At 39.8% G+C, this 22,898-nt stretch overlaps 1 protein-coding gene across 2 annotated transcripts in view; it reads left to right on the top strand.

The window, feature by feature from the left end:
* The first annotated feature begins 11,251 nt into the window (after window positions 1-11,251).
* Window positions 11,252-22,898, top strand: part of LOC132982190 (ecto-NOX disulfide-thiol exchanger 2-like) — a 108,806-nt gene continuing 97,159 nt past the window's right edge. The window contains exon 1 of one of the 2 annotated variants that reach the window (XM_061048536.1): window positions 11,252-11,287. In XM_061048536.1, the coding sequence (XP_060904519.1) occupies window positions 11,254-11,287 (34 nt within the window). In that variant the 5' untranslated portion in view covers window positions 11,252-11,253. Of the gene's footprint in view, window positions 11,288-20,362; window positions 20,529-22,898 lie in introns of those variants that run through there. The other variant, XM_061048537.1, reaches the window with a different exon arrangement.

The following is a 22,898-nucleotide window of genomic DNA, read 5'->3' as shown; positions in this document are numbered from 1 at the left end:
AGGAATAATATCAAACCTTATAAAGCAAGTAATCCGTTTCTGCCTGTTTCAGTGTGTTTTTGTTGTTATTGTAGATTATAAAAACTGTTGGTGCATTCCGTTATGTGTCCTTGTATCAAATCTCAGCCCACCTGATAACTATTTGGCTGCTGAATATTCAGCATAACAAGGTTCTCCCCTGGTGACAGTTTTTGAGCAGCAGCAGCAGCAGCAACAAGCATCATTACTGTGATGTTACTACAACCTGTCTGCCACACATTTTCAGTTTATCCTCATGGTGAACATGCACTCTATGGAATTATTGCTTTTCAAAGTTGGGTTCATTTGGACAACACTTTGTGGAGAAATACTCTGCTTTTTGGTGTCTGCGACATTTCAACTTTTCCTTCTCATTCTGTTTTGTCCCAAAGGTGTCTGTTTCCACTTTCTATTATAATTTCTCTCCATCTTCAGTCATGTCCCATCAGAGGTGCCAACATGTCACATGCAGCGTTAAGCTCTGATAGCTATATGGACATTTTATGTGACACCTGAAGCAAACGTGAAACCTGCTGTGCTGCAGGGAGAACAGAGGAAGGTTTATCTGGGATGGCAGGCCTTCCCTCCATCACCACGCCAACAGAGACAGCAGCACAGAGCCCGGTGCTTCACAGCCAGAAAAGACCCAGAGACAAGAGGCACTGAAGCCAGAGCCCACTCACTACAATGGAGGGGAGGAAAACAAGATATGGGACTAATGACCCTTGACAGTTTGCTCTAGTTGAATACTTTATACTTTTAAACTCTGAGAAAGTTGCCTGTGTTAATAGAATAAGTGTCAGACATCAAAACTAATGGTATGAGCTGTACAAATGTCGTAACTAATGGAATAAGTTTTACTCTTAGCATAATTAACAGTGTAAGTACTGTTGAATCGGATGTGTTTTTTAAGGACCTGTAAACCTAAACTTTATAGTCCAGTAGACAGATCCGTGCATATGAATCATGTGCAGACTAAAGAATTTCAAGTGCTTCCAAACCTTCACCATGAATATAAGGAGTGGATTTATCTCCTGATGCTGTGATTTGACCAGGAATAATGCAGGCGGAGGGTAGAGTTTGCATATTACTCATCTTTTCCACATTTTTACCCCAGAAAAATATACATTTTTCATGTCAGAGTTTGTTCACATTTTAATGTTTGAAGACAACAGGTAATGGTTTTTACTGTATGTGTTTGGCCAGGAGCAACAGGGGTGTTGTTTGTTTTTTCTGGACTGAGTCGAACTTTTTAATTTTAATAAGTACCCAAGATGGCAAATTGGTAATTGATTGTACAAACTTATTGTATTACACGTTTGCTTTAAACATAAGATTGATCTGTTAATTCTCCATTGCCTATAGATTCCTACCCACATTCCTTGACAGAAGCTAATTTAGCATCGGTCACCTCATATGACCAAAAGCAAAAACAGGGAAAATAGACTCATTCAGATGTTTCTCTTTTACTTTTTTTATTTTTTTTCTCATTTATTGTGTGTGTCGGCACAAGTGTTTGTGCTTGTCTGGCAAGAAATTAACTTTGTCACAGCGGCCCTACACAATAGCGGGCAGAAACTGCTGAGCCTTGTGTTGCACGATGGCAACAGTAACGTTATTTCGCTCCAGCAGAGCACTTAATAGCTTTGGCTGATGCAGAGTTGGAAACCCATCAGTCAATTGGGCCAGACAGAGCAGTCTACTGAGTGCCAGTGTGTTAAGTGTGATAGGAGGCCGCTAGCAGGACAATGGAGAAACTCTGATTATGAGATCCAGTCATTTCCATACAGATGGAGGAATTTTAATAATTCACCCCAATATCAAATAATGTATTAATCCTACTGTACTTGACTTCAGCAATCACAAAAAGGAAGAACAAAAAGTAGCTTAATCCCAGTTTTTGGCAATTGTTTTAAACATAAATTTTTTATTAATTTTATTGCACTTAAAAAGCAAAACATAATAGATCAATGGAAAAACAGACAGTACATAATGATTAGTTAATTAAAAAAATGTACATTTTGAAAGAAATGTGCTGGAGGAGCCAAATAAACCCAGAGGGGCTTGTCGAGTGGCCCTCCTAAAGAGAAACATGTAACACAGAGACATATTATTAATGTAGTCCAAGCAAAAACAATAAAGCTAACAAGAACACTTACTCAATAAGGTGTGATGAAAACAAAACAAGAAAGAGACTAATTAAATAAGAGGGGAAAAAGGAAAATAAACAGAGAATGATTATGATGGCGCATTAGTTAATTGACCGAGCAGGAAATAAATAGTTTGTTTTTTAAATAAGTTGAGGCTGGTGCTGTTCCTAATATGATTAGGTAAATTGTTCCAACAATGAGGTCCTCTGAATCTGATAGAGAATTGAGACAAAGATGTCCTGAAAAATGTACAATGAAGTAAGCTGGCTGAGCTTGTGTTGTAATGATGGATTTGAGAATTGAATGGAAATATATCTTGAAAACAGACGGGGAGTAAGTTGTTGACTAATTGGAAAACAAAAATACATATCTGAAACTGGTTTAGGTGGAAGATCAGGAGAATTCGTAGGGACTGGAACACAGGAGTAGAGCTGCTAAATCTGTTGGAGAAAGTGATAATTTTGATGAACCGTTTATGCAGAGAAAAAATGCAGTTGAGGTTGCTTTTAAAGGTGCTAGCCCAAACAATGTTACAGTATGAGATGTATGGATAGATCATAGTGTAATATAAATTAAGAATGATTTTTCTTGATGCATTATTCTTCTGATGACTCCAATATTTTTTGCTATTTTACCTGAAATAAGTGTTATATGATTTTTCCAGGTGAGTTTTCATCTATGAGAATTCCAAGAAACGGTTAGTAACGGTTACCCTTTCTAAGATATTATTGGCAATATATACATTGGGAAAAGTAAATTTGGTCTGTAGGTTTCTAGGTAGAAAATAACATGTATGAGCTTTTTATTGTATTGAGTGATAATTTGTTTGCCTTAAACCAGGTGTCAACTTTACTTAATTCACTGTTAATTTCTGACACCAATCTTTGCCCATCGCTACCAGATAGAAAAATATTGGAATCATCATCAAACAAAATGGAAAATGCTTCCTTTGAGATCAAATATAAATCATTAATATCAATAAGAAAGAGTAAAGGACCAAGGATCGACCCTTGTGGCACCCCACAAGAAATTAAACTGTAATCAGATTAAATATTATTCCAGGTTACAAATTGCTTTCTTTCTGACAAGTAACTTTTGAACCATAACAGATCTGTACCACTTAAACCATAGTGAGAAAGTTTCTGCATTAGAATATCATGGTTGACTGTATCAAATGCTTTTGATAAGTCAATGAACACACAGAGTGTGATTTCCTTATTGTCAAGATATTTAGTAATGTTTTCAAAGAGTTGGGTCAGGGCCATCAAAGTTGAGTGTTTCTCTCTGAATCCATACTGATGTGTACAAAGAATATTATTGTCATTAAAATATTTAAACAAGCAGATGTAGACTAGTTTTTCCATAACTTTAGAAAAGCATGGAAGGATAGATATCAGTCTGTAATTGGAAAATAGGGATGGATCATCTGCTTTGAAGAGGGGAATTACTTTAGCCCATTTTAATTGATCGGGAAATACACCAGTTTCAAGAGAAAGATTAAAAATATGAAGGATTGGTTTGGTTATGTATGGAATGCATTTTTTAAAGATTGAAGATTTCAGCTCATCATGACCTGGAGCAGTTGATTTGAGTTTGTTAACGACATCCACAAGCTCAGCCCTTACTAATCAAACATATGTATGACATCAATCTGGACGTGAGTCTCAGGTCTCAGCTTGCGTGCACAAGTTTTCAAGGCAGTGTGGATTTGCGGTGCAGCAAATCTGGAATTATTACATCATACCAGTGCATTCTTGGCCTGCATGGGAAACAAAAGATCACTGGGTCACTGGATCTGTGCAGCTGGCTTCAGGCCAGTTTGTGCAGATGAGGGGTGAACCATCTGGAACAGAATAAAATTATATAAATGAACTATGCAACTAGGTTATTATTTCTTTGTTTGATATGGACAGAGCTATATGATATTAGTAGTCTTATTAAATATTTACCATTTTCTGATACAGGGTTGTCTGTGAAAATTGACATCTAAGTGTGGTTACTTTTCTTAATATGAGCTATCATTTGTATTTCTTTGCCGACTTCATCTTATGAGTATATTTAATATGAGTTTAGTATTTAAGGAACCATGTCATAGGTCTTGAAATAACATCAGTTTCACAAGACTAGCTGGTCTGTCAGTAGTTGTGGTGCTGGCCTCCATGTCTCATCATTTCCCCTCTTCACACATACTTTAGCTGCTCTTCTATCTTTCTCCTCTGACTTAAACACTTGTGACAGCAAGAGCTGAGCCTCATCTACCCTTTCACATGCAAGACTGCTTTTTAAGCCTTTACTAACAAGGGTTGTTTGACTCAACACCTCTGCTCTTTTTCAGCAATTCCCTGCTACACATTCACCCAGTTGCAATACTCAAAGTAGGAATGTGCCATGTTTTTTGCTGAATACTTTTATGTAGTAGAACCACGTTGGAGGACATTATCTCGGTTAAAGACCACTAACTATTTGAAGGTTTTGGAGCCATAAAGCCTCGGCTTGACTGACTCCTGTCAATAACGCAGACATTGAAAAACAACACAGAGTTGTTCTACTATATTGCCATTTCTAGTAATCACTCATTAACCTTAATATTGTCACCAAGTTTCATCTTTGGAAAAACTTGATACCTAATAAACAATCCACACAGTACAACGTTGGCAATCTAAACACCTGTTGCTGCATTTTCAGGTGATTAAAATTTGTATTATTTTCCCCCATTTCAGGTGAAAAACTGTTGTTTTTTTTGGTTTTTCCTTTGGCACCACACAATGCTACCCGCGGAGTTTGCCGTGTCTGTGAGCCAGAGGGAGAAACTGATTTCCCAAACCTTCTCGTTGGCCGAGCATGTAAAGGCAGCACATGTCTACAGCTGTTAAACAAAACACTCTGGCTCCTGGCACACTTGTATATTATGGAGTGTCCAGAGAGCAGTCAGAAAGGTGGATTTCCATAACCAGCAGCACGGCTGTCAGTTAACTGTTCTGTAGCTCAGAGATCATAAAAGTGTTTAAGAATTATGAAAAGCTGCTTTGCTGGGTTCATTTACTGCCCGTGTTTTCTTACATGTAGAATAGTTTTCTTTATTGTTCTCTTGTCTGAGAGACTCCAGAGGGTCTACTACGCATTTTGATAATGTTGTGTTAGTGCTGGTGTTGTAATAGAATATAGCATGTAGAGCTGCACTTACTATTTAATGGACCACAAGATTAATTGAGAAATAATCGTTAGTTGCAGCCATGATTATTGGTTGAATGCCTAAATGAAAAATACTCAAGACTGTAGAATACACTGGGATGGCTTTGTTTTCTTTTCATACCTGCTCACCTAGCTTCTCTACACATGTGTTTATTCATTTTGTATTGTGTTACTCTCTTTATTAAAGCTGAGCTGTGGGCTCTGTGTAAATCTGTCCATAAAACCTTAGCTGCAGTTTCATTAGTTATTTGCGGATGCACACATTGTATTGCTTTCTTCACACTTAGAGGCTTGTTTGCTGTCTCGAGGTGATGGACAATAGTGCTGTGTTGGTCAGTCCTCTGGCTGTGGTGCTAAACGTTGTAGAAAATTGTTTTCCTGCTCAGCATCAAGGTTTTAAGCCTGAGACGAGTCCAAACAAAAGATGCACACAAACTGAGATCCCTTCTATTTGATTGTTTTGTGGGGAAAAAGTGGACAATGTAAACTTTTTTCTTCCAAAGTTTTCTCAGTAATCTTGTGTGATATCAAGTTAAGTTATTTGTATTACTTCAACATGACCACACAAGAAACCCATCAGCTGGTATGAATGTTAAACGATTGACTGATTGTCATTCTGTTTGTTCTGGTGGATCAGTTCAGTTGTTGGAGAAATGCACCCAGAGGACACATATGACTGCAGTTTACGTCTCTCTGTTCTTATGAAAAGTTTATTTATACTTGTTGGCCTCACATATTTCTGAGTAGTGCTGCTTCCATCTCTCTGACATGTCGTTTCTCTCGTGTGATGGACGGCTTGTCAGACTGTCATCTCTTCAACACGTCAGCAGGGGCTCATTAAAAAAACAAACACTGAAGAGGAATCCATGTTTGTGATGTCGTGGAAAGAGTTCTGACTACTTTTTAGTATACGACATTCAAACAGTCTTTGTTGTAAAATAATGAATTATGACTGTTGTGCAAACTGTAATTGTAGGAATGATGACAGAAATAAGCACTTGACTATAAATATCTCATTCTACTGTACCGCATCACAACCTACAGTGTCTAACAAATAATCATATTCAGTGAGCCGAAAAAAGGTGTTGTTGACACGAGTCAAGGCACAACATTTCAGTCACGGATGTGGATATAATTAATGCGTCGCTATCTCCACTCAGTAAAACAAGCTAACAAGCTCTGCTGAGTGAGGAAAGTGAGTGCCAGTGCTTTGTAGGGCCCCCTACTCTCTTGTCCCTCAACACAAGCGGAGGGACGAGGAAAACATAAACAGGGCGTCGGGGGAAAAAAACGTGCAGGGCGTCGCGCTGCATTGCTTGCGGGCAGTTAGGACACTCTGGAACAACAGAATCATGCTGACTTTGTCACTGACACTCGTATCGGAAGTCATAAATTAGCCAACCACAGACACCTTCTAAGGCAACTTCCCCCATCGCAACTTTTCCACAGACACTTTCTAAGGATTCAAACCAGTCAGGTTGTGCTTTTTAAACCACATTTTTATGAATTCCAGACAGATGTAAAATAAACCTGTGAGCCTTCTTTTTGTTGTCCCTGTGTGGGAGAGGAGGTGCTTCATCACAAAGATAAACAGTCAGGATGAGGGACAGCTACAGGAAAAGAAAAGGTACATGAGAGCTGCTTTTGAAGTACCCATCAGTTCTTGTAAAGTTTGTGTGATTTATCCAACACTGCAAATACTTTCAGAGGGTGATTTGGTTTGCGTCTCTCCCGGCTGCTGTCTCCTGCTGTGGAGACAAAAGATGAATGGACCTATCGGGGATATTATGGGGTATCTTCCTCCTCCATCACTATAGGGGCCGGTTCACTCTGATAATCCTCTCCTCACTGAGGGAATCCTCTAATCCCTCCTAGACACAGGTGTCTGGCCTTGTGCGTTCGTCAGGATGACTAATGCACTGAGCTGTGAGTGAGAATACAGATGATAATGCATACGCACACTAACACAAGGCTGAACACGCTGAATGAATGATGGATATCTGTAGGAGGGGATGCACAACAAACGTCTTATGATATTTTGATGCAGTGAAAACTGACTGTTTTCTCGATTGACTTTTAAGTTTAACATAAACGTTCATAAAAAATAATGTGTCGAAAGATGCAGGCTGGTTGTTTACTTTTATTATTCAAACCTACTTGTGTTGTAGCTATCTGTCTTATTCTATTTGACAAAACAAGATCAAGTTCTATATTTTCATTTTCAATAACTTCAGCGATCTGCATTACATTTCTGTCTCAATCTCTACAGCTTCTGTGCTGTGTACTCTGAGGCTTGCATATTGTTTGACGGGCTGATCTGAATCCTAAATTCAGAATCTGATTTCAAAGAGCAGTGTGAAAGTTATCTCTTCACAGCTTCTCTTACACGTTCATAATGTTTAGTGAACACACTCCCTCAAGTCACAATCTCTGACTACAAGACATCAGTTGGCATTAGTTCAACATCAGATTTTTTACATCAGCTCAATGTCAGGTTTTGACGTCAACCTAACGTTGGGATCCTTAGTCAGCTCAACGTCGGGTTTTGACATTAGCCCAGCATCGAGCTCAGACGTTAGCTCAGCTTTGACATGAGTTCAATGTCAGGACTCACCGTCAACCCAACTAAAGGGGATCCTTTCAGCTCAACGTCGGGTTTTGACGTCAGTTCAACGTTCACATCAGACATCAGTTCAACATCAGGTTATGAAGCCAGCCCAACGTTGGGGTCTGACGTAAGGTCAAATCAGGTTTTGACATCAGTTCTGAATCAGGTTTTGATCTGAGGATCTGATGTCAGCTCAACATCAGGTTTGGATGTCAGGCTAATGCTGGGATCTGGCGTCAGCCCAACGTCTGGATCAGATGTCAGCTCAACGTCAGGTTTAATGTCAGGGTTTGGTTGTGTGAGTACTAATTTTTTTTTCTTAAAACATTACATTCAGCCATTTTTTAATCATTTACGCTTCAAGAGCTCCAATCTGAACGCATACCGGTGTTATAATCCTCATCTCCAAAGCAGTGTACTCCACTCTGCATTGTTGTCTATATTAAAACCATGTGGAAAAGAGGAAACAACTCTGCGTTCAATAACAACTATCCCTTGTGTTATCTAAGATAATCTAATGAAACTCAAACTGTCTCTATATTAGATTCTATTGTCCACATGTCCATTGACAGTTTGGATATCAGTGTAGGTTAGCAGTGTGAATAGAGACATCACAGAATGAATCGAGTTATACTTCAAATACAAGTAAGAAAAGAACCAATAATATATCACATCAACATTTGGACAAAACTTGGACTTTGGCAACATGATTATTGTTCTGATTTGTTTGCAACAGAAACAGTTACTGAGAGAAAAACAAATCCTTGGGTTTCTGTTGCTCAGGGGGCCGAGAAGGTGGTTTTCATGTGTGTCTGGACCTGAGCGGTGCCAGACTTTAAATATGTAACAGATGTATAAATCTATCTGAAGCTGATAGAGGTGGAGACAGTTGTTTTATTCTTTGTGTGTTACATCTTGTGATACAAAAAGGCCTTCACTGCCAACAACAAAGGATGAAGGCCTCACTTGAACTCTGGAGAGATTAACTCGGTTTCTGTTGGTATTTGTACCATACATTGAGTTACTTGTTGGTTTCAGTTCATTTTGATGCATAAACAGAAACCAAACTATTGTTGTAATTGTCCAAACCATAGACTGCACATATTAATGGACGAAGTCTGAGTGACGTCAGCCATCTGTTATGACAGGTGGTTCCTGCCGCCATGTTGGAAATGCTGTCTCAGCCTAACTTTCAGTCAACCTAACAACAGGCTTAGAGCCGAAGCTGAGGCGGGTTTTGAGCCTCTTGACTAACCGTTACATCATGCCCACCTGTCAATCATATCAGCTACGCGCCTAACTATGGATAACAGGTAAAGAAAAATCCCCCCCCCCCCCACCCGTACAGTGTGTGCCAGTGATGACAATAACCAATCAGACCTTTGTGTACCATGCTGTAAACATGTTTATTAATATTGTAAAAATGGCTATGTGACTTCCGCTGTTCCTGGAGCCAGCCTCAACTTAAATGATTAATTGTTCATTGTCTCACCCAAATGTTGTGCTTCATGATCATCTGCAGCACATCAATCTCTACTCTCTGTTGTCTGCTCTTGGATTAGGCTCCTATGAAGTAAGACCCGCCTTCTTGAAGCTTGGTAAACCAATAGCAATTGCTCAATGATGAATAAGGAGTGTGTATAAGGAGAATGCTGTACTATTAGCATGTCTCAAATGAATTGTGTTCATGTATTTTACTACTGCTTTGTAATGTAAGTTTTAGTAGCGTAGTGTCAAAACATTTCTGTTCTGTCAAATGTTTAATGTTTGCATCCATATGAACATTTTAGACCTTTACTGATAGAAACCCTTACAAGGTAAAGTTCAATACCTCAACAGCTGATACAGAAATAAAACATCAGTTACTGGAAACACAAGGTCACAACACAGTAACACAGTTGTTTGTACAGTGTGTTCCCTCCTCATGTTGAACTACAGCCTGTGAGCTTCTCATCTGTTGTGTGGCTTGAAAAGAGCAGTTTGAGACACACACACACACACACACACACACTGGCTTTTAAAGCTGCCATGAAGATGTGTTTGTGTGTACCAAGAGCTTATTATGCCTGTCATATTCAGTGTGTCAGCATTAACGTACCTACATGGCAGGTGTGGATGTGTGATAAACATCTTATCACTAGCCGACACGTTAGGAAGAGAATAACAGAGCTGATGCACTAAAATCCTCCTAGAGCTGTGACATGAGATATAGTGGTGGAGGGTTCCACTTTATGTGAAAGGGAGAGTCATTTTATGGCGCATGCATAGCTTTTCATGGGCCATAGAGTTGAAGAAGATTTGAAAAAATGTCTCTCATCATTTTCCCAATGTGATGTATCGTCATTGATGTCTTTTGTGCTCCTATTTCAGTCAAACAACATTCTCTGGATACCAAACTTCAGCACTAAACCTCTTGGTGGATTTACAGCCATATCATTAGTGTTGCCTCCTGCTTTTTATTGGCTATTTCAAGGACAATTCTTCCTGGTCAATCATTCAGTCTTTGTTTGTCAATGTGGTACTACTTATTTCAGCTCTCTTTTTATGTGTGATATATGTTATTAAACGGCTGTTCAAGTGTAGACTAAATTTGTTTCCTGATCAAAAGCAAAACACCAACAAAAATCACACTAAATAGGGTAAATGTCTTGCAATGTGTCTTCTTTCAGGAGGAACTCAGGGTCTCTATAGTCAGTTGATAAGAGGGAGGTTTGTGGATCACTATGACCTTCTGAGTGGCCTTAGAGACTGTTGGCATGCCATGACTGATGCAGATTATCATAGCTGGAGAAAGCCAATTACTCTGGTCATCACGGCGCCCTCAGGGCTCCTCTTGGTGGAATGAAATCTATCACAGAATTGTCTGTACATCCTTCTGGCGGCTTTTTTTGTGTTTCCTCTAAGCTGATCCACCCAGTTTAAGTGTTAATAGGGCGGTCAATGGGACTCTCCCTCGCCATCTCCGGCTCTGATGAGCTTCTGCTTCACGAAGCAGGGAGGTCGTGCCTCTGCAAGAAGCGGATGAATTACATTCTCTTCTGTTTTTCTCCTCTAACTCTTTTCAAGACAAAGCCCCTTTATTTTAGCCCTTCTTAACAAGGCTCAGTGTCCTTGGGCGATGACAAAATGAAAAAGTCGGCATGCAGAACTGTGGTGTAATAGACTCTTCTGTAGCATTTCAATGTGCTGAACCAACAGAGCATGAGCTGACTTTTTTCTTGTTGGTTTTGTTTTCAAAACAGATTCCTTGAGAAACTGAGATTTCACATGACAACGCTGACTAGGATGTACAATGACTACAGATCAAGCCGAGTCAACGGTAAGACGCCTGAGTGTGTGTGTGTGTGTGTGTGTGTGTGTGTGTGTGTGTGTGTGTGTGTGTGTGTGTGTGTGTGTCTGTGTGTACTTAAAATTATAAAAGTTTCTACGTTTCTGGGCTTTGTTCTAGGGCAACAAAAATAGCCAGTCTAATAACTGCTGGGTTTTCATTTCACAAAGAAGTTTTTTTATACACACAAACAACACAGTCAGTGCACCTTCTAAAGGTCTTATTTTGAATCTATCTCATCAGATCTTCATCCTCTTACCTTCCTTAACCTTTAAACCTGTCGTACTCCTTCGTGGATTTCAAATATTTTTCCATAACTGACATAGTTTTGCCCTGTTTACCAGTATATCTTCTTATTACCCGTACGAATGTTTGAGAAAACACATCCAGAGTAGTTACAGCGACTGATTGAAGCTGTTTACAGCCCTCCAAACAGAAACTGTATTCTTCTTTGAAGTCAGATACTGAAGGCACTGAGTCACTTACTGGCTGTCAAAAAAGAAACTGCATCTCCACTAAATTCTAGACATATTTTCAACCTAGGTTTTATTTATTACCTTGGAAAATTGAAGGTCAGAACTGCTTTTTACAGTAGATCCTAGAAATGCTAAACGTTTGTTGGGGATCTGCAAGTTGGTCCAACACTTTGATGCCGTTTACAACTTGCAATAACATCCGTCCTGGGTTAATAAGTGGGCAGCGCTTCAGAATGAGCATTGCATGAACAATGTATCTCCATTGAGTACTTGAGATCAGAACTCACTTCCTTGCCTCACATGCCAGTAAGAGCCCGTCCTTAGAAAAGATTGACACCCAGTGGAAGGCAGCATTGTTTTCACAGTTAAAGGGGCGGTCCTTAATACAGCCCAGGATGCATGAACTTTTACACTTCCAAACCAATGTGGGAAAATGCATGCCAGACCACCTCTGTACTGTGGTGAGAGTTATTTAGTCTCAACCTCTTCGTTATTTTTCTTTTTTTGGCTTTCTTGCCTTAATTAGATACAAATGATAGTGGTTATAGTCACAAATCAGGGAGCGAGAGAGTGGGGATAGGAGCCACTGGTCAGACTTGAACACTGGCCACACACTTTGAGGACTACAGCCTCTGTACATGGGGCTTGCATCTTAACAGCTTGTACACTGATTGCCATTGAAGTTGTACTGACACATTAACGGTTCTAAGGTAATACATTTCTATCAACTTTTGTAATTTATTGATTTTTCTTTCTCACCACCATGACATTTATGGTTTCAGCTTAATTGTCTTTGCAATTATGAGCTCACTTTCCATGAAGTTAGAGACATGATTAATTCTAACTTGATTCCCTGACTTTCCACTTTCCTTTTTCTTTAATTATCTATCTTAAAGTTCCTGCAAACTTATATAACAGTGAAACAAGATGTATAAAAAGGTAACCTTTGTATCTGCTTAACATAAGAATAATTGGCAATGTGAGTATGCAGCAATGCATGAAGAATTTTACTCTTTGAATAGGCCTTTCACTGCCACTGTAATTACAAATGTTACATGCACTATAAACTCCTCAAAAAAAGTTTGAAAACGTTATTTCGGTCCCTTATTTCGCCAATTTAATAATACCAATTAGTGTTGTATTTTATATTGTTGGAAAGCCTGATTAGTCAATTTTAAGTATAACTTGTAAGGATTGTGCATTCGTGAAATGAGCAACACGGCACAGTGTCGGTAGCGCCCAAAGAAAATGTGCCAAAACCCCTTGCAATGTTCTTCTGTTGGTATTCACTCCTGTTTTGAGCTTCAAGTGCTGCCAGGTGTGTGACATTTACAGGTGTATGACTGGTACCTAATTGACAGCATTTGACCAACACAGCCGCGCTGGTTGACCTTCAATAACTCCTGGTTGAAGAATGGGATGCCATCCCACAGCAAAATGTGACCAGGCTGGTGACCAGCATGAGGAGGAGGTGCCAAGCTGTTGTGGCTGCGTATGGATCTTCCATACACTACTGAGGCCCCTGACAGTGTAAAATTAATAAAGTTTAAAGGGGCTATATGTAACTTTCAAAAATACTGCGTTTGTAGCGATACCGCATGGCCATTAGGTGAACTGCACCAGTAACCTGTTGCTCGCTCTCCCTCGCGTGCTCGTCGTACGTGCTCGTACGTACACAAACGAGCATCATCATCGGCCGTGAAACACTGGATATTTACCGGCATAATGTTTACAGAGGAGGTAAGTGGTCATACACATGTGAAAGTCTGTGAAGGAGTCTGTGTGTCTGTATTCATTCTCCATCCTACAAACGACAGTCTCTGCAGACACTGGCTGAGAGCGGGAGTGTGTGATGAGTTTGTCCGCCTTTGAGAGCTCCTAGGGCTCCTCTGGCTGTGCAGGTGAAGACCGGGAGTGTGTGATGAGTTTGTACTGTTGATCTCTGTAAGCGGAGCGGAGTGAGGAGGACGCACATAAAATGTCACTTCCTGGAGCTTTCGCGGAAAATACGACCTCGGGAAAAAATTTATACAGGCAACACAGATAGACAGTGAACATGTACTTTTTCACATGAGTTAACCGTTCGCTTTTTAATGGCCAATAAAAAACATGTATACATTATACATGTAAAAAGTTACATATAGAACCTTTAAAAATTACTGTGGGAGAGTGCAATCATCCATTCCACCAAGAAACTCAAAACAAGAGTGAATACCAACAGAAGAATATTGCAGGGGACTTTGGCACTTTTAGTTGGGGCGCTACCCACATGTCTAGCTGTGTTGCTCATTCCACGAATGCACGATCCTTACAAATTATATCTCGTTGTAAAGGTCACTAATCAGGCTTTCCAACGATATAAAATACAACACCAATTAGTATTGTTAAAGGTGCAAAATAATGGACCGCAATAACGTTTCCAAACTTTTTTTGAGGAGTTTATAAATATAGGCTCTTCCACATTTATTTCATAATGCGTTCAGTACTGAGCTGTTATTGTATTTAGTACATACAGTGGGCTCCTGCAGCACACAGTCTGAGGATAGAAATTGAACTGAGAAAGAAAGATTACTGAAGAGTGTGGAGAGAGAGAGGGGGATAAAAAGCACCTTTCTTGCTGGGCTTTCAGCCGATGAGTGTGTCCTTTCCCATTACTCTCACGCAGAGCAATATGCAGGTCAGTCAGGTGATAATGAATGCTCTGTCTGATACTTGGCCTTTTTTCCTCCTCCTGCTTGTCTGGTCTGCTCTTTCTTCTCCCTCATACTGCAGAGATTTCTACACCATCGAGGAAATCTCCTCTCTTCCTCCTCAGGATTGTTGTGCAGCTAAAAGGTGTGAGATGATAAAGATGTCAAGTTTTTCTCTCTCTTTCTTCATTAATTAAACTCTGATTTAAGGCCAAAGTCTCTTTCATGTTTGTATGAACAAAAAGAAAAAGTACCTTTGTTGGTGGATCATTTGCTTTAGTCTCCTCATAGCCCACTTTTGAAGGTAACATGTGACGTAAAAGAACATATTTCTTTTTTTAATTTTATTTGTATTTTTCATTTTAAGAGGACTACTGACTGGAGAGAATGAAAACTTATATCTATAAAAACATGAATGGGAACATGAGGTTCGGACAAAATGGGACAGAATGTGTTTGCCCCACAAAAACAAATATTCAAAGTGAATATTTTGGCATTTATTTTTTGACCCACATTTACAGTCACTGTTGAGTTAATATTAAAAAATGACTATATTTCAGACATCAGAAGAGAAATGACTCATGCTGGGACTAAGAAAACAAAGAAAATAAAACTTTGATTAATGCTGGTTCATTTAGAAAATAGGATTGTTTGACTTTGTGTTGTTTTTAGGAAGACTCTCCTACTTTTATTCAAACTTTGAGGAAAACAAACACTTCCGCTTTAAGTCCTCCTAAGTCCGTTTAGACCAATATCTTCAGTCTCATTGTTGGTGTGTTGACCTCAGTGGGAGGTAGAAATCTGGCTGTAAGATAAACCTCTCTTTGTGTGAATCTTGACTTTCAGTGAAGTTTGATACCTGTGGGAAGCTGATGGCACATTTGGTGGCAGGATCCCCAACCAGCTAGCTACAAACCTCAGCTGCCAAAAAGTGCCCACTCTCTCTCATAAACATGCTGCTGCGTGTATCAGAGGGCTTTCAACAATAAAACACAGTGAACTTATGTTGTCAAACAAACAAACACAATCCATCATCACCTCTTCTTGTGGCTGTACGAGCTGAAATGCGCGCGAGGTGTTTGAGTCGAGTGAATCTCTGTTTGTGAATGATGGTGGGGCAGCGAGGGCTGTTAACAACATTGTTGCAGTGCAGGAGGGTTAACAGTTGTTTTGCGCTCTGTTTGAGACCCATTTCCATCAATATTCATGCTGAGGGGAAATTCTCTAGTTACAGGCCTGTCCTCCTTTTGAGCTTAGTTTCGGTTTCCAGGACAGATGCTGCCGCTACCAGTAACTCCCTCCTCTCCGATCATTCTGGAAACTGTGGCAAACACTTTGGATCCAGCTTTTTATGGCGTCTTATCACTCCCCCTCAACTCATTAAATTCCTCCAAGTAGGAACACACCAGTACGTGAATTGGGACACTGTGCGGCTCTCTTAATGAGGTGTCATAACGAGCTGGGGAGTCACTGCAACCTTTCCTGTCCAGATGATCATCTGCTAACCATCAGTCAGGGGGCAGGGGTGCGGATAAGGAGAGAGGAGGAAAAGATGGGAGAGGTCATTAGAAAGGGAATGATTAAGGAAGATAGAGCCAGCAAAAAGCATAAAGACAGGGATGCTCCCCCCAACCTCTGGATGTCGGTTCAGCATCTGTTTTACAATCCATCTTTTCTCTCTGATGATATCCTGAAGTTTCATTGAAGCCTTTTTGTTGTTGTCATTTTTCAGTTATTTTTGCCTTTAATGGATAGGACAGCTGAAGGAGACAGGAAATGTTGGGAGAAGAGAGTGGGGGATGACATAGAGCAAAAGGCTGTGGATGGTTTTGAACCCACAGCTGCTGCAACAAGGAATGAAGTGCGTGACATAACCGGCAGGCTATTGGCGCTCTAACTTTCATCGAAGTCTCTGTCGCTAATAAGACTCGAGCTCGTCCCGCCTCAGATCTCTCTCCTCATTCCTCGATCTCTCAACTTCGAGCAGCTTTAGGGGCTTTGGAACGATCCTTGAGATGGTCTGGAACTACTTTCAGTTTGACCAAGGAGAGAGGAGACAGCATTTAAGAAACATGAGATGCAGCTATGTTCTTGTTGTGCATGAGCCACAAACACTACACTGATAATACCACTGCAGTCACTTTACACTAATAGACATTCTGATGAGCTTAACCTTTTTAAATATCAACTCTCTTCCTCTCTGAGCATCTACCTGAACCCTGTTGTTTGTCTGAAAACAGCATTTTGATACAACGTGGAGCTGCACTCTTACAGTGTGAAAACAGGAGTGAGTGGTGCTGCATACTACTCAATAGAGGCAGACAAACAGTTCCAATATCTCACAGGACAAATAGTCATGAATGTTATAAGCAGAAAGGGAAATTGACTCAAATGAATGCTAGTAAAGAGGACAGTTATTGTCTCTCAAAGATAGTTGTCAATGAGGCCCAGCTTCCATTTAAAAAGCATTAATTGAATTTTATGTGAAACTGAGATGAGCTCATAACTGGGCTCATGATTTACTAAAAAAAGGTGCTACAGTGAATTTTCTTTTAGGAAATAGTGAAATCTTGCAGCGATCAATTATGTTTCCCCTTAACATTTGAGGTGGGTAGATTTCTCTTAAGATGTCTGAAAAGTCACCAAACACACGCTCTCAAACAAAATTATAAAAGCAAACTAAGGCCATCTTCATCTGCTGAGGCACAGAGTCAAACTAGTGTTTGATTTGAATGCTTTGCTACACTAAGCAGACTGCTGAAAGAACATCATTGTTATAAAAGAAAAAAATCAAGACATCAGACCAACATTATTTACGGATGGACTCTGAAATTGAATGAGAGCATGCACTGGCTGTTACTCATTACTACTGGCTGACAGGAGTAATTGAATTCTGCTGAGAAAAATAACTCTGTTTATTCATCATTAAGTCTATTCTGGAGAAACATGGACAGCAAAATAGCAAACAATCAGCTGGTAGCTTTGTTTTTGTCTTGTACAACCTTGAAAGTAGATGATCAATAAGGAACTCCAGGCTGAAAATACTGTCTCTCTCGATATGGAACTGTTTCTCAAATTTACTTCCACACTGCAGAGCATCCTTAGATTGCGTTTAATGGTGTGCCAGTATGTGGACCGTATGCCTTTTCAAACCAAGGAACTTCACGTGAATATCTTGTACATATAACAAGTATCTCAGACTTTTCTCCAGTTCAACTGAGACAGAGTTCACATAAAAAGTATTGGTCTGATTTAATGAAACTTGGTTGGTTAAAAATAATATGCATTATATTTTTTAGTAGATCTGGAACTGATTCACAAACACACAATACATATTTTGATATACGTTTTTGAGTTTTATTCCAGAGACTAGTTTATGTTGGACATGTCAGTGTCTCCTGTATACAAATCTGGTGTAAAATCAAGCAAACAAGATTCATGGCAGAAAATAATTGGTGTGATTTACAGTAAATATTTGATATTCTTTCTGTGTTTCATAAAAGTGGATAGACATGGTGGTGGTCTCTAATCTCTGGGTGCCTTTCTAGTTGTGTCGAGTTTCTCACACCTTTCCAAGAATCCCCATTGTAACATAGGCGGGCGCTCTAACAGCTCTGGCCTCCATCAAGGCCAACAATCCAGCCTCATATTCACTTGGAGGACCTGCATATTTGACATAACTGCTGCATTTGTATCTACAGTCATGTTTGAAGTGGCTGTCATGTTTAACAGTATGATAGTTTCATCACAACATTCACTTTACCTTGACTTCAAGTGTTAGATCTTGGTTAGTATTATTTTTTATTCATGAGACACATCTGCTTTTAACTGATTTGTTTTAAGTCCGTCTGAACGTACTCCAAAATTGAATGGATTCTCTCTGGTCTCATGCAACAGCCCTCGAAAAAAAATTGAAGTCGACATGTGTTGTTTTGTAATCCTTCTGATAAATTAATGGGAATTCTTTGCAGAAGTAATAATATGTTTTGGTTAGTCTTCAGGTCAGTCTGCCATGGTTAGTTACACATATAAAATGTACTAAAACTTATTTGATTTGTTAGTTTTTGTATCACTATATATCAGTGACTATTGTTGGACAGATAATGACAGACACAGTAAAGTAAGTTCCTGTCATGACCCAAAATCACTCCAACACACAATTTGTAGAAAAGTGCTCTTAAGGCCTCAGAGTAGACTTGATTTTAGAGGTTTTGGAAAAAGGGGTGCAGCACTCTGGCCTTTGGTAAATACAGGTATTTACCTTTTGAGATCATTTTATGATGGCAGTGGAAGCAGACTTATTGGAGGGGCAGAGAAAATAATCTGACAGCGGATATTTTCTAAACATGGTCCAAGGCCTTTTAATCAGAACAAGGTGACCTCAGCTTTAGCTCCTGTTTGTGTGTGTTTTGTACCAGCCCTGTTTTAAACTACACACAGTGAGTTGCCATATTAAGGGTCCATAAATTAGACTATTAATACAGCTGTAAAGCAGTAAATCCTTCATTACCTTCATTAGGGATATAGTGTTACAGTACAGTTACAGTGCCTTTGTTAAAATAATGGAGAGACTAGCAACAGATGAAAGCTTTGCCATTTCCATTGTGTTTGTTTTTTTACATTTTTTTCCACTGTCAGAGGTTTGACTGACATTCACTGTGTACTCTTTTAAAGGAGCAAGACTGAAGAATTAGCACCACCAGCTGCTTTTCTAAATGCCCCCTGTTCATGATGTTTACATGACATTCTCTCTTGCTTGGGATTTGGTTTAATTTTGATTTAAATCTGACTTATTTAACATCAAGTTGTTTACTTTACTGAAGCCGTACAAAACACGATGATGATCATCTTTGACAGACCATTTAATCAATCAATTAAAAGTTCAATGCTAACCATGGGGGGAAAACTTTTTTTTAATTTCAAAGGCTGTAGCATCATGTGCTGTTCATGTTCATTGCATGACACTGAGGTGATGTTTTATATTTTGTCCATGTATACATTTGGTAGAAATAAACATTGGATAACATTCTTAATGTGTGACAACTAAATCATTCATTTTACTTTTTGCAGGGCTTCTGTTTTAGACTGTGTGAGCCAGGTGGTGTCACTAACCGTATGTTCCTATCCACCCTCCTATTAACCCTGTTGAAGGACAATGCTTAACAGTCTTCAATGAAATTTAAACCATTTTGTGATGTGTTGTTTTCATTAGAGGTTGGACTGAGTATTCAGTATAAACAGGTGTTGTCATTGTCTCCTCAGTGCAGTCAGAACCAGACTGAAGGGAGTTTATTAGACCAGGATTAGAAGACTCATTACAGATACATTACAGATCATTCTCACGCACACAGTTTTCTATGTCTCTATACACAGAGTCTAATTATAAAAGCATGATTATGTTTGCTCCACTGTTTTCCTTCTGTAATTAATATTTTGGCTGTGTGTTGCTCAAACCAAATCTGTTCATGCTCTCAATCATTTTTAACATATTTAATGCACACCGTTAGGCAAAGATTACACAGATATTTGGCTTGAATGCTCCTTTTGAGTAGGAATCCTCTACCATCATGTAGAAACTCCTGGAGCCATGGCTGAATGAAGGTTCTGTTTTCAAGTGGGCAAAACAAATAGGCTACTTGTCTTCAGAATAGCCCTGGAATGAGACTCCAGCTGCAGCTATGTGAGAAGAAACCCTTCACAAAAAAAAAAATCGTGTTTTCCTTCGGTGTCAAAGAAAAGAAGCAGGAGTTTTAGTCACAGGATGTTGTACCGCCCTTTAACACAGCCAAAACAGTTCGCCTGCGCGCTTCGTGCACGGGAGGCGAACTTCTTCTGTCGTGAAGCGCGGGCACGTCAACGCGAGGGCGGGCTCTCCTGCTGTAGCTACAAGGTCCCGCTTCTCCTGGCTGCTTTCAATGCAGTCCTGTCTGCAGAGCGGAGCGGGCTGTCAAAGGGAAGAGACCCGGTGCTCCATTCAAGGATATATTTCTACTTCGCACACTTCGTCCTACAGTAGAGGAACCGTAGCTCACCTTCCGTGGACAATGTTTCTCTTGCAGTACACAGGTAGGCTACGTGTTTCAAGGTTCATGAACGGTCTCCTTCTTATGGCATAAATGTTCGTTTTTGTTGCACACAATCCACCGGCTGTGTGTTTCGTGTTTCCACAGGCTAAAGTGTCCTATATGGCTGGACTACATGGGATTTTTAGCCCAATATTTATCGCTTTCCTCTTCGTTGTTTAATACAACTTAAACAGTCTATATGACATTTCCGAGTGTGTTTAGTGTGTTAATTGACGGGCGTATGCCAGCTGTTGAGACTGCATTTAAAGAGCTGTGCTGCTTCTACAACACTGTGATAGGGTTGTTTTCCAATGACCCCTCAGTAGGCTATTTGCTGTGTAACGGTGTGCTTTATGGTGATATGACAGATATGAAATGTGCGCATTTTACGCGAGCAGAAAGTAGGCTGCTATAGGAACGAGCGGTTTCTTTAAATGTTGACCGACAGCCGCCTTTACTGCAGCTCTTTATGGATGAAGTTTTCAGATTATTCCGCTGTGTAATGACGCTGTGTCTTTGATTTGAAATGCAAATGATTTCATACACTGCTCATCTGGTTTCTGTCACACTAAAGCAGAATTATAGACATTACTCAGTCAGAATATTGAAGGCCTATTGAAAGTGCGTGTTTATAGAAGTTGTGTCTTCGCTGCAACTATTATGAATTACTTGCCAATTATTCCCTTGTCGCCAAACGCACAAACAGCAGCATTTCAATGGGACATTTGCTATGGGCACACAAAGCTTTACTTGTAAAGCTGGGGGTGATATCTGAAGTCTTACATTAACCTGCTTTTCGCTTTATTCTGGCAATCAGCTCACCAGCTTCCAATAGGCATGAGAAATGTACCTCAGGTTCCACTGCTTTCTTTCTTGTCTTGTGTGATCACAGTCCAATCACTGATTAGATTAGTGTCTTGGTATAGATTTGAGGTTTGTCATTGCATTGTGCATACTTACTTTTAGCTGTTCTTCACTTTCTCTTAAAATCCTTCAAAGTCTCAAACAAAGTGTAATAAAAAAATTACACTTAATAATAAAACAAATATAGTGTATAATTAATCATCCAGTTTTCCCAAATATGTCCTGTAGGCTGATAAAACATGTGGTCGAAGACAGAAAAGCTACTGCTCTGGGGACAAGAATGCTCAAGTGTTTGTCCAATCACAATGTGCTTCATGTCTTATCTCATTTCGGGTCGTGCTGTTATGTTGTTGTTTTATCTTACACAGACAGAATTGATCTGTTCCCTTTTCTCCTGATGCAGTCTCAGAGACACAAACATGCTTTGAATCAAAATGAGTAATTGGGGGTCGAGTGCCTCCCCATGAACACTGGGAGAGAGAGAGAAGCTCTATCAGGCCTAGTGACAGCCATTTACTTCCACACTGCAGAGCATCCTTAGACTGCCTTTATTGGCTCTTTACGCTGATGTGCCAGAGGAAAGATTTTAAGGTTGTGCATTGAGTGCTTGAGAAGGAGCTTTAATATTTCAGCTGTTTTTAGCATTGAATGGGAGTACTGCAGAACACATTTAGACTGAATACAGAGCGGACTTCTGTACTATACAGATATTTGGCAGCTCACATTTAATTGCCTAGTGCATGACAATATTAGTTACTTTGTTGGGGTTCTTGAGGCAGTAGCTGTCTAGAAAACGGGGATAAAGAGAAAGGGGGGGAAGCAGAAAACAAAGGTAAAGTTTGAGCCATTGTCATATTTTGTGGAACCAGCTTCCTACCTCACTGAGAGAGTAACTAAGTGGAAATTTATTGGCGTGACAGACCCTCAGAGTTTCAGTAGATACGGTCTAACTGAATGTGGTAAGTTAGAGACAATGTTAGAAAGTCCGAAGCGTAACTTATTTATGGTTACTGTAAGAACACTGTATTATCCTTGGCTCTCCATCATGACACAGCAGCCGTTCATTACGTAGACTTATCAAAACGGTGGAAAAGTGGCGCATGTGTTTCCTCAAATCACTCTTTACAAAATACTTTGCTTTTGTCAAGTTATTCTACTGCCAGCGGCACACCATCTGTCAGGCTGGTTTTTAAGACTGGTGGTGCAATAACTTGATTGTTTTAGTTCCTCACCACTCATCCAGTTTGTGTGACAGCTTAATGTAGGATAGTGATGGTTGTTTATTCCTGTGTTTAATGCTTACTTGTGAGCCCTGTAGAAACCCAATTTAACTCGGTCTAATTGTTGAGTTAGAAGGTGAAGAAAAGTTTATAGCTTGTGTGAAAGATCCCTGTGAGGATCAGCGGTGTTGGCAGACACAGCAGTTCAACAAGTCATCTTGAATCAAGTAGCTAAGAGAGCCTGGCAGCCTGAAGGCAACTAACCAAAGCCCCAACCATATCACTGT

The sequence above is a fragment of the Labrus mixtus genome, chromosome 10, assembly GCF_963584025.1.
Source record: "Labrus mixtus chromosome 10, fLabMix1.1, whole genome shotgun sequence".
NCBI classification, from domain to species: domain Eukaryota; kingdom Metazoa; phylum Chordata; class Actinopteri; order Labriformes; family Labridae; genus Labrus; species Labrus mixtus.
Note: the sequence above shows the minus strand (reverse complement) of the source record. Positions and strands in the feature narration are given on the sequence as shown.